Source organism: Acanthaster planci, linkage group LG15 (assembly GCF_054643075.1).
Source record: "Acanthaster planci isolate LZ-2023a linkage group LG15, COTS_SCS, whole genome shotgun sequence".
NCBI classification, from domain to species: domain Eukaryota; kingdom Metazoa; phylum Echinodermata; class Asteroidea; order Valvatida; family Acanthasteridae; genus Acanthaster; species Acanthaster planci.
Genome location: NC_141791.1, coordinates 1608179 through 1620194, shown reverse-complemented (window position 1 = coordinate 1620194; position 12016 = coordinate 1608179). Strand labels below are relative to the sequence as shown.

General features: G+C 42.4%; 1 protein-coding gene across 4 annotated transcripts in view; it reads left to right on the top strand.

Annotated features, from left to right (window-relative positions):
* LOC110974415 (dynein axonemal heavy chain 5-like) overlaps window positions 1–12016 on the top strand; it is a 46327-nt gene that overhangs the window by 19518 nt on the left and 14793 nt on the right. For all 4 annotated transcript variants that reach the window (XM_022226030.2, XM_022226027.2, XM_022226028.2 and 1 more), the window contains 21 exons: window positions 100–246; window positions 467–639; window positions 928–1106; window positions 1422–1609; window positions 1786–1980; window positions 2315–2449; window positions 2669–2776; window positions 3108–3219; window positions 3457–3644; window positions 3811–4053; window positions 7294–7407; window positions 7981–8139; window positions 8522–8644; window positions 8985–9117; window positions 9509–9627; window positions 9953–10075; window positions 10301–10543; window positions 10667–10819; window positions 10943–11083; window positions 11249–11342; window positions 11577–11725. In XM_022226030.2, coding sequence (XP_022081722.2) covers window positions 100–246; window positions 467–639; window positions 928–1106; window positions 1422–1609; window positions 1786–1980; window positions 2315–2449; window positions 2669–2776; window positions 3108–3219; window positions 3457–3644; window positions 3811–4053; window positions 7294–7407; window positions 7981–8139; window positions 8522–8644; window positions 8985–9117; window positions 9509–9627; window positions 9953–10075; window positions 10301–10543; window positions 10667–10819; window positions 10943–11083; window positions 11249–11342; window positions 11577–11725 — 3219 coding nt within the window. The remainder of the gene's footprint in view (window positions 1–99; window positions 247–466; window positions 640–927; window positions 1107–1421; window positions 1610–1785; window positions 1981–2314; window positions 2450–2668; window positions 2777–3107; window positions 3220–3456; window positions 3645–3810; window positions 4054–7293; window positions 7408–7980; window positions 8140–8521; window positions 8645–8984; window positions 9118–9508; window positions 9628–9952; window positions 10076–10300; window positions 10544–10666; window positions 10820–10942; window positions 11084–11248; window positions 11343–11576; window positions 11726–12016) is intronic.

Sequence of the window (12016 nt, the reverse complement as noted above, 5' to 3'; positions counted from 1 at the left end):
ATCAATATTAACTTAGTACACAACCGAATGATTACAGAAATGCATTTTCAATAGTGTTTTAAAGATTGACCAACCATATTGCTTTTTTTTTCACTGCAGATTATGGCAACTACCAATCAGTACTTCCTGGATTTGTTGAATGTTCTGATTGACGTCACCACTCAGGAGCTCACCAAGTATGAGAGGACCAAGTTTGAGACACTCATCACCATCCACGTCCATCAGAGAGATATCTTTGATGACTTGGTCAGTTGGAGTTTGTCTCCTGTACTGAGTTTACATGATTTTACAGAGACAAATCTTAATTCTGTGTCTGACAGGTGTTTGCTAAGTGGATAATATTAACTTGAATAAGGGAGAAGTAAGTGTCTGTTTGTTTTCCTGTGTTCTTGGTTTCAAGCCAACAACATCAACAGTCTTGCTTTTTCTTAAAACTTTTAAATGTACATCACTGAATTCATAACAGGTGCGCATGCACGTTAAGTCCACCACTGACTTTGAATGGCTAAAGCAGTCGCGTTTCTACTACAACGAGGACACCGACCAGTGCATGATCTCCATCACAGACGTGGACTTCATCTACCAGATGGAACCAGTGGGCTGTACAGAGAGACTGGTCATCACTCCCCTGACTGACAGGTTGGTTGATGGTTTTTACATCTGGTGGAGAAAGGTGTAACCACAGGTTGCTCAGGAGGGAAAGTTGGGCTCTTAAGTTGATCTGAGGAGGAATCGGGGGTAAATTGTGGAATTGCTGTATGCAGAAAATTGCTGGGTAGAGAAAATGGTTATCAAGCCAGAGCAGGGTACCAACTAAAATGGCATACAGTGTACATTAGGGCTGTGATGATTATTTGGACATTTGGTCCTTGTTTCATGAAGGTCAAATAGAATTTAATTGCCATGTTTTTTGAATTCTTGCCTCAGATGTTACATCACTCTAGCCCAGGCCTTGGGTATGAGCATGGGCGGTGCCCCTGCTGGCCCAGCCGGTACAGGCAAGACAGAGACCACCAAGGACATGGGCAAAGCCCTGGGCAAGTATGTGGTGGTCTTCAACTGCTCGGATCAGATGGACTTCAGGGGACTGGGACGTATCTACAAAGGTTAGTGGATCTGAGCTTTGAAGCTTTTCATGGTGAGGGTAGCAAGTCAAGTAAGATTTGAAGCTTTGCATGGTGGATGAAACATGAGAAATGGGTTTGTGGGTACACCATGGAATCAATCTCTTTGGGACGAGGTGTGGTTCTTAAAAGAACCAGTGAGTATAAACTCGACGTTGATATGATGTTGTGTTTCACAAGAAAACAATTACTGATTTTGTTTTGTCAAGTTTGAAGTTATTTTTGCGCCATCTTCCTGGCATTTCTTTCTTCCCAATAAACACTATCCCTGTCGTCTCATTCCCACCTCCCACCCAGGTTTGGCTCAGTCTGGCAGCTGGGGTTGCTTTGACGAGTTCAACCGTATCGAGCTGCCCGTCCTTTCGGTAGCAGCCCAACAGATTGCCATCGTCTTGACTTGCAAGAAGGAACGTAAACCCAGCTTCATCTTTACCGATGGAGACAATGTGGACATGGACCCAGAATTTGGCATCTTCTTAACTATGGTGAGCTCAAGTTGTAGTGGGACATTCTCCAAATCTGCCTCTTTGAGTGCTAAAAAAAATTGGGTCGTTAAAGTTGACATGGTTTCTTTTTGTCATCTTTAGTACGCATACTGCATTATTTATCAAAAACCAGAGAGCACGTTTTCAATGTTCAATGATCATTAATTTTCTTCCAGAATCCTGGCTACGCCGGCCGTCAGGAGCTGCCAGAGAACCTAAAGATTCAGTTTCGTACTGTGGCTATGATGGTACCTGACAGACAGATCATCATCCGTGTCAAGCTAGCCAGCTGTGGTTTCCAAGGCAACGTACTTCTGGCCCGCAAATTCTACACCTTGTATAAGCTGTGTGAGGAACAGCTGACCAAGCAGGTGTGATCATACCACTTGAAATTTTTTATTTTTAAACTTATTTGTGAAGCTAGTTAACAGTGGTATTGCCTTAACTATTGACAGGCCATATGAAACTTTGTTAGGATAGAGTGAAATAGTAACAGGTTGAATAGAAAACAGTTACCCAAGGGTTAAACTATTGCTTTAATGCTTTATGAACAGGAAACTGCCGTGTTGGAATATTAAGACCCATAGTTGTCACACCTTCGTACTTCAGATATTAAAAATTAAAAGAAAGATTTTCCTTCTTGTTCAAATTTGTCTTGGCTGGGAGATGACATTTTTACACCTGCCTCCTTTTTGTCCTCCAAAGGTGCATTATGATTTCGGTCTGCGTAATATTCTGTCTGTGCTGCGTACTCTGGGAGCATTCAAGCGTCTCAACCCACAAGACAGCGAGTCGACAATTGTCATGAGAGTCCTCAGGGACATGAACCTGTCCAAATTGGTAAGAAGAGATGAGCTAATGTGTCTTGAAAATTACGTTAATCTTTAGAGATTTATATAAATTGTCGGTTTTTAAAACATGAAAACCCCACTTAAGGAGAGATAACATGGATACTTAAAAGTAGTCCAAAGTTTTTTCAAAAGTAAAACTTCCCTCTGCCTGTGGTACTTTTTCAGTTCTTGATTAAAAATGTAATAAATGTTGGATTGTGCTTTTCAGGTTGATGAAGACGAGCCTCTCTTCCTATCTCTGATTGATGACTTGTTCCCAGGGATGCAGCTAGACAAGGCTGGGTACCCAGACATTGAGGCTGCCATCGAAAAACAGGTACAATCATGACTAAAGCAACAATTCTATGCCGTAGGCCTCGCGGTTGTGGAGCTTGATTAGTTTTTTATATGGGGGGAGGGTTTGGAAATTAGGTATGGTCATCGCTGGTTTATTGGAGACTGTACAAGGAAATGTTACCATTTAGTGGGTTTAAATAGTTGACAGGTTGATGTATGTGTTATTGTAGGTGCATTATTCTAAGTTGAGAGCTATCGGATTGAAAGGGATGTATGGCTGGTCCTGCATTTTATGGAAGGAAAATCTTCGGATTCTTTCAGACTGAAGAATTGTTGATATTGTTGTACTCTCCCCCCTTCTCTTCCTCAAGGTGACGGAAGCAGGTCTGGTTAATCATGCCCCTTGGATATTGAAACTGATCCAACTGTACGAGACGCAGCGTGTGCGTCACGGAATGATGACCCTGGGACCCAGCGGTGCTGGTAAGTAGGAAGAACCCCCAGAGCTTCAAATTTGTGTGGAAGACATTTCATTTATAATCTTGCTGGATCATATTCTCTGCTTCCACCGTCTCAGTGAGACCTCGGCAGATGAAATTGCTCTGTCAAGTGGCCAGTCGTTTTCTGTGATTTTTGGTCATAGTTGTCTGTCTCGATTCCCACTAACTTGGCATTTTTAAACTATTAATTTTATGACATTTGTCTGACCATTTGTGACAGGCAAGACCAAGTGCATCCACAGCTTGATGAAGGCCATGACAGACTGCGGCGCCCCCCACCGTGAGCTTCGTATGAACCCTAAGGCCATTACCGCCCCTCAGATGTTTGGCCGGCTGGATGTAGCAACTAACGACTGGACAGACGGTATCTTCTCCACACTTTGGAGGAAGACCCTCAAAGGCAAAAAGGTGAGGCAGCCGGATGGATGGCTACAACTGCAGAATTCTTTTACAGATAATACCAGAAACAGAGAATTTCATTGCAAGTTAATGTTTGTGAAAATTTGTTGCTCATTCTAATGTGTTGACGCCACTATTATTGTTTCCTCCTGCCATCTCCTTCCCTCTTCCCCAGGGAGAGCACATCTGGATTGTCCTGGACGGCCCCGTGGACGCCATCTGGATCGAGAACCTCAACTCCGTCCTGGACGACAACAAGACCCTGACTCTGGCCAACGGTGATCGCATCCCCATGGCGCCCACCTGCAAGATCATCTTTGAGCCCCACAACATCGACAACGCTTCTCCGGCCACGGTCTCCCGCAACGGCATGGTGTACATGAGCAGCTCCATCATGGACTGGGAGCCTATCCTCAAGGTGAGCAAATTCATTCATTCAGATTTTGGCCCTTTTAGAAAGATTGTTTCCGAGAAAAAACCTTTCACAGTTCAGTCCTTGATGCATTTCAAATTTATCAACAAAGTGAACGATGGTAAGTGTTGTCTTGACCACTTTCTGTCGGGACTGCCCAGGCCGGTGAATGTGATTTTTGTCTAAGGCAAACTCTATCGGCCAAATTTTAAAATTAAGTCATTTTAACACCACAAACACTGACTTTTTAGTTAAGTACTTATTCCATCTGAAGAAAAGCACTTGTACATGTCATACATTGTAACTGTTTTATTCTATACAACCGGTGCTATATGGTGAGATAATGTTACCATTTTCAGCTAAAAAGTGCAACTGTTTCATAACCTATTAAATTCAGAATTCTCTTTAGGTGCTCTGGGAATATATAATACTAAAAAAAAAAGCTGATGTTTAAAGTTCAAATTCAAATTGCTGACTCTCGCAATTAAGTCTGGCTTTTCCCGTCAAGCGCCTGTACCCAAGTTAATCAGCCTTGTTTTCAGCCTCATAAATACAAAGCCCAACATATTCAATCCAACCGCCCTTCTGCTGGCTTGAGGAAATCAGATCGTGCAATTTTTGTAGGGTGTCGTTGATTTCATAGCAGAAGATTGATCACAGTTTTGGTTTTCCACGATGTAAGACTTAATTCAATCTGAAAGTGCTTGTTATAGAATATAATAAAATAATTATAGGTCAGTGAATTTTTGCAGAGAAATTAAGCAAGCTTTTCTTAGAAGTCCTTCATGTATCAGTTGGCATGTTTTTATGTAATATAAAGATTAATTTCTAATTATTTCAGTGTCAATGAATCAAAATTTGTTCAATATTTGTGTACCCATATTCAGTTATAATTATTTTTATCCATTGCAAATTTGTGCTTAAAATTTTATTTAATATTGTGGCTTTTTAGCTAGAAATTGAATAATTTACATAATTAAAAAGCATGAAGCTGTGTGTCTTAGTATATAGTGATATTTCCCACTCTGCGTAGCACATTAGTAAATTTATAAAAGAAGTTTTGTGAACTTGCCAGGCTGCAAAGCTTGATTTTAGCCGGATACGCAAGCTGTAATAAGTTTTTAATATTGAATAAAATACAACTAGAGGTGTTCTAAAAGTAAGGGTTGCGTTGAGAAGAATGTTCATCCGAATACCTGGTGATAGCAGGCACCTACCAGTTCATGCAGCCTTTGCCTGAGTACTTTATTTCTGAGGTAGTAAATGACGATATTGAGCCAGCTGTTGGAATGGAACACCACGTTGGCGATGAGGATGAAAGTGGATGGGTCTTGCTCCATTTGGGGGATGATAACAAACAGGCAGATAGTCGGGGTCCAGCAGGCAAAGACAGTCAGGGTTATGATGAACACCGTGGTGGCAGACTTGGTGCTGACTCTCTGCTGCTCACCTTGAGGGACGCTGATCTGATTCTGGGCAGCGATGCGGCGCGCCTGCTGCCGTGCGACATTCAGAATGTAGAAATAAAGGATGGAGATGGTCCCAATGGAGATTGCCATCATGAAGACAGACTGGTACAGACAAAAAACGCACTCCCCGTAAGAGCAGCTGCGAGGGCTTTCTTGGGAGAGGGTATTCGGTGCGTAGATGCCCATCAGAATGATGTAAAAGGCCAAAGTCAGGGTCCATGTTGTAGCAACAGTGAGCTTTGCCTTGGTTGGAGTCATCAGTGTGGGGTAGCGCAGGGAGTAGACAATTGCAAGAAAACGATCCACCGTCAACAACACGAGAGATAAGAAACTCAGCGTGAAGAAAGATGCTGCCGCAACACCCCAAACGGAGCAGAGAAATTCCCCCAGCAGCCATTCCCCAGCCAAGTTAGCAGTCAGCTCGGGGAGCACCCAGAACAGTCCGACGCAGATATCGGAGATGGTGAGTGCGGCCATGAAGACTTTGGTCGTTTCTTGGATGCCGCTGGCACGATAGAGCACCACGAGGCATGTCGGGTTGAAAATAAGTATCAAAACAACAGTGAGCACTGTCAAAACGTGAATGAAAATCTGAATCGGATCAACGGGGCTTGGCTCGGGCATTTCTGAGGCTGTTTCCATTGTGCTAATGCCCGTGGTATTCATGGTTTTTGTTGTATATGTGTCAAAATAGTCCACTAGCTTCAACTGATTTATTTCACATGAATCAGTGCTGTCTAATTATCTCAGTGGCTCACAGGTGTGGGAGTAGCCTGTCAGTGTGTCACCAGCTTTCACTGCAAGTTCTGTTGTTTTCACTCCCTCTTTTATTTTCCCCTGACTGTCTGCACAAAGTATGATCACCGGCCTCACAGCCAGGTGAAGTGGTTGGCCATCTATGCCGACGTCACTACTGAGTAATTTTTTCCAACTCCCCTCCCCCTACTTTCAATTTCCTGTCCTCCACTTTCCATTTTTGTCACTATCAGACTTTCCTCTTGAGTGTTTTCTTCTTCCGTCCAATTTACATTGCAGTTGATTGCTTTCACGGGTTGTGTGGTTAATGTCCACCGCAGATAGGGTTGCTTTCTCACCAGTTGTTGATTTGCCCTCGTCTGTCTTCATGCCAAACATCATATAGTCCACGCTTAATAGCATTATTTCCATGACAACTCAGCTTCAAATTTTGTCTAGCTCTCGGCTGGATTGTAAAGACTGGCAATTTAATGATTTTCAAAATCAATATACATGTACCTGCCTTTCGCGGATGGACTGTTGGCAATTTCATTTGTGCTGTTACGTGTTAAAAATTCCAATAGAGTGTCTGCCTTCTTGTGTTGTCAGCCGTAACATTGACACAATCAACTGATTGCTCCTTTGCAAAAAATTGCATTTCAGTGGAAATATTGAGTATTTCCTGTGTGTGCCCTTTTGTAAAAGTCGTGTGCATGTTTGACATTTCAAAGTTCCTGAGAAAAATCTTAGAAAATATGAAGAGGCCTTTCCATAAAGTCTCCTTGAGGTGTAGTCAGAAAATAGCATATACCCAAAATTAGTGAGCGTACACATTGGGTCGTTTTATTAAACAAACTCGAGGCCACTCTGAGTGTATATTATAATATCTATTTCTTGTACAATCGGCTTAACAAAATGCCTGATTGTTCCTCATACAATAATAAGACTAATTTATCAATATTTTATGTGTAACACGGATTGAACCAATGCATCACAGGTGCATTTTTTATAAAGGAATGTTTATCGTTCACCTTGTTTCCAGGGATGGCTGTTGACCAGACCAGCAGCTCAGCAGGACGTATTGTACAACCTCTTTGCTGAGTACTTCAAGGAATGCTACAACAATGCCATACAAAACCTGACCCCGAAAATGGATGTAAGTGCCAAAAAAAAATGCATCTGCTCTTTTTTGTTTGAGGATTGAATCAGTTGCTTCACCTGACAAGGGGGGGTTGGTTGAATGAGGTTATGTTGAATTGACATTAGGATTGACCTTGCTTAGTAGTTGAATCTCTCACTGTTGAACTTTGCAGCCATACCTAATTTATGTGTCGTATAGGGTGTTATGTAATCACAAGTAAGTAATGAGTTTTGAGGATTTATACATTGTTTCCACCCAAATCATGTATATTCTGGTCGCACCTCTTCAGCCTGTGTTGTGGGCACGTCATAGAAGAATTTATCATTCGACCTAATATCTGGGAAAAATTGGCCATTTTGTGAGAGCTGTCCTAAGTCCCGTTATATAAATTGTGTCAAAGCGACTTCAAGGCATCGATTGAAAACTTCTAAATGTCACAACACCATAAAGAAAAATATCTGATATCTGAGCTTGCAGGATTTGTGTCTTATGAGGTTAAAATTAAATTGGGAAGCATACAGTGATTGATGGGCTTCAGGTTGTTTGCTTGCCGTTTGATACCATCCTTATCTCTTTTCCATCCTCCAGATTCTGGAGTGCATGTACATCCGTCAAGCCATAGACCTCTTGACTGGACTCATACCCAGCGAAGACAGCACCCCATCCCGTGAGCATCTGGAGAGGTTGTTTGTCTTCTCCTTGATGTGGTCCATCGGCGCTCTCCTGGAGCTAGATGACCGGAAAGTGGTAAAGAGGTGTTTTCCATTACTCAACGCAGAAATTCTCTCCAGTCCTTGACCCTGGCTTTGAGCAAGCCATCAGTGGTACTGCCTGAAAAATTTCAGGTGGTACTTTTGGCCACAGCTCTTAAAGTACCGCTGGATGGATAGTAACAAACTCGGAATAATAAACAGGACACTGAAAAAAAAATGGAAAGTACTTTCTTCTCTAATTGTATTGTCGAACCAAAAAGAATAGCCTGCTTATCACACTACAGAAAATGATGAGCAGATTTTAGATACAGGACCCCGGATATCTAGTGATAGGCCATCTGATGAGATGAGTGCATTATGTGCATCTAGTGTTTGTGCTTAGCATGTTGTATTCCTACTTTGTAACTTTCTTTAAGATGGAGGATTGGATGAAAGATAAAGGAGGACTGAACCTGCCCCGCATCGACCCAAGCAGCCAAGACACCATCTTTGAGTATGTGGTGAATGATGCAGGCAACTGGGAACACTGGAGTGACAGGGTAAAGTCTAATTTCATCATACATATTCATGATCTCAATACATAATCAATTGAGAACCACAGAAGCTGCTTAAAGTGATAGTTTTTACTAAAGTGAACTTCAATATTATGTGGAAATTAAGTTTTTATTTCCACATGTGGCTTAAGGTTGCTTTTACCTGCTTTGCTTTGTGTTGTTCAATTTCCACAATTGAACTAAAATCAGACAAAAATTATGTTTAACTGTGCATCATATTTGAAACTTGATGGTTTTCAATCATTTCATTTCATTTCAAGTTCTCGTTATAGTGATTCCACAGTAGTTTTGATGATCCATCCTTTCCTTGCTCTATTCATTTCAGGTTCCAGAGTACCTCTACCCCAAGGACAGCACCCCAGATTACGCCTCCATTCTTGTACCCAACACTGACAATGTCCGCACTGACTTCCTCATTCACACTATCGCTAAGCAGGACAAGGCTGTCTTGCTTATTGGTAAATTCATGTTTTTTTAAGAACAGGTTTTGCCCTTACACCAACATTTATCCAAAAACACTGTACACGGGGTGTTTGTCTGAGCGTTTGTGAAAAAAATCACAAGCTTACTCAGGTGAGACTCGAACCCCACAGCCTTCTGCTTACTAGTGAATAAATCTTTATGGTCACCATGAACACACTTCAACTTCTTGCCGATTCCTGCGACGCTTTTCTTTGCTCCTAGCTCCTGCTGCTTTTAAACACATCAATCCACCAAGTGCACGGTCAAGGCAACCAAATACTGTAATGCCTGAACACTTTAACAAATACTTCAGCAGAATAACAGTTCATCTTTGATTCGCTTAAGTGACAAGCTAGACAACCTCAAGGATTTTGTTATCAACCACAGGCGAGCAGGGCACAGCCAAGACAGTTGTGATCAAGGGTTACTGTGCCAAGTATGACCCTGAGCGGCACCTTTTCAAGAGCCTCAACTTCTCCTCTGCTACCACACCTAACATGTACCAGGTAAGGAGTTTGGTTCTCATTCATGATTCTGGTCCTGAACCTCCCTAACCAAAGAGAGAAAGGAAAAAGGTTTTGAATATTGTTGAATTTTAAAGTGAAATGTTGATAAACTTATCTGAAACAGAAAGAATGTAATATCAGTAAAAAAAAACCCGGGCCTTTCAAGGAAGTAGTAAATTTACATTTTTAAATAAAAAATTTGGGAAAAACAAGTTATATTTGTGCATCACAAACAGATTTGTGCATGTGAATTAAATAAATTTTCAGCTACGCGGTTCTTGCTATTGCTTTTTGGAGTTTCACAAGTGATTGCTATTTATCACAGCGGACTATTGAGAGTTACGTGGATAAGCGTGTTGGTACGACCTACGGACCTCCAGCAGGAAAGAAGATGACCATCTTTATTGATGACATCAACATGCCAATCATCAATGAATGGGGTGATCAGGTAATTACTTTGTGTCCGCTTCTTTGACTTGTCTAAGCGAGGAACCATCCAGATCTTGTTGCTCAAGTTGTTACTTTTATTGGCCTCCAACGGGGTTAGCATTTGGATTGGAATGTACAGTGCCAACTTACGAGAGAAAGCTCAGGTGGTAGAGTGCTGGTGTAGCTTTGCAGTGGTTGTTGGTTCGAATCCTACTGGAGTAATTTTTCCCCCCCTAATGGATAGATTACCAATGAGATTGTGCGTCAGCTGATGGAGACCCGCGGCTTCTACAACCTGGACAAACCCGGTGACTTCACCAACATTGTGGACATCCAGTTCATGGCGGCCATGATTCAGCCCGGCGGAGGCCGTAACGACATCCCCCAACGTCTCAAGAGGCAGTTCAACATCTTCAACTGCACCCTGCCGTCCAACAACTCCATCGACAAGATCTTCAGGACCATTGGATGCGGCCATTACTGCAAGGTAGGCCACTGATCTGTGAGACAGTACCCGAATTAAGACATTTATTGCTCATTTGAAGGTGACATATAAGATCACTTCAGGCACAAATCTCAAGCTTATTTACATCGTGTTCCTCGCCTCTAGGAGCGTGGTTTTTCAGAGGAGATCTGCGAGTTGGCTAATAGCCTGGTCTCATCCACTCGCAAGCTCTGGCAGCGCATCAAGATCAAAATGTTGCCAACCCCAGCTAAGTTCCACTACATCTTCAACCTGCGTGATCTGAGTAGAATCTGGCAGGTAAGTAAAAAGAATGCTTATTTTGTCCTTTTTACGATCTGTTAGCCGGTAACCAGGCCTGCTTGCCAATAATAAGTTTCCTGTTTGATTGTAACGGCATTCAATATTATGTCATTCTCCCAGGGCATGCTGAATACCACCTACGAAGTGGTGACTTCAACCGCCATCCTCCTGGATCTCTGGAAGCATGAGTGCTACCGCGTCATTGCTGATCGCTTCACCAACCTTGAGGACAAAGATTGGTTTGAGAAGGCTCTCACCAAGGTAAACACATCTGCCTTTTTTAGTCACGTCAATTCCATTCTGATCGTCAATGCTCACAGCATCAGCACAGTATTCCAGAAGTGGTAGGTTCGAATCCTATCAGAGTCAATTATCACTGCTCGACAGCATGTTTGTAATTATAAAATTGATTCTTTATTCCGGCAGTTGGCAGAGGAAGATCTCGGCACAGCTCTAGCAGAGCAGATTTCCAAAGAGCCTTACTTCGTGGATTTCCTGCGAGATGCGCCAGAAGTCACAGGTATGAACTGAAACCAAGAAAACCTATACCAAATTTCCAAACATGGTTATCAAGTACGGCCAAGACCCCTAAGACTTCATCCTAGTCTCAGTGTCAAGATTTGCACAGGAGTGATATAAGAATTCCAAATTGAAACTAGTTACACTTTGTAACTGACGCTACTCCCGGAAGTGCTTTTCATCTTTTCCAAAGAAACATAAATGGTACGTTCTTGGCTTCTCCTTTCTTCCCCAGGGGATGAGCCTGATGACGCTGACTTGGATGCCCCAAAGGTCTACGAACCGATCGAGGACTATGACCAGCTCAGCAACAGACTCATCACGTTCATGGCCATGTACAATGAGACCATCCGTGGAGCCAAGATGGATCTCGTCTTCTTCAAGGTTGGCTTCTCAAAATAGCGATTAACTTTTGGATATGAACCCCAGACTACTGAACTGCTATTCCAGTGCTCTACCAAAGAAATGATGCAGACATTAGGTCTCTTCGAAGAAGTTTTAGTCTCATTTGATTTGACCGCCTTGGATATTTGCCATATCACAGGCCATCGTAGCGTGTGTACACTGTCCATGGACAGTATGTTATTTTCTGGTGCGCCGGAACCATTGTAATCATCAATATGTGGTTCAACCAACATCATTGTAAGTTTAAGCAGTTGTAAAGATAATGCACCT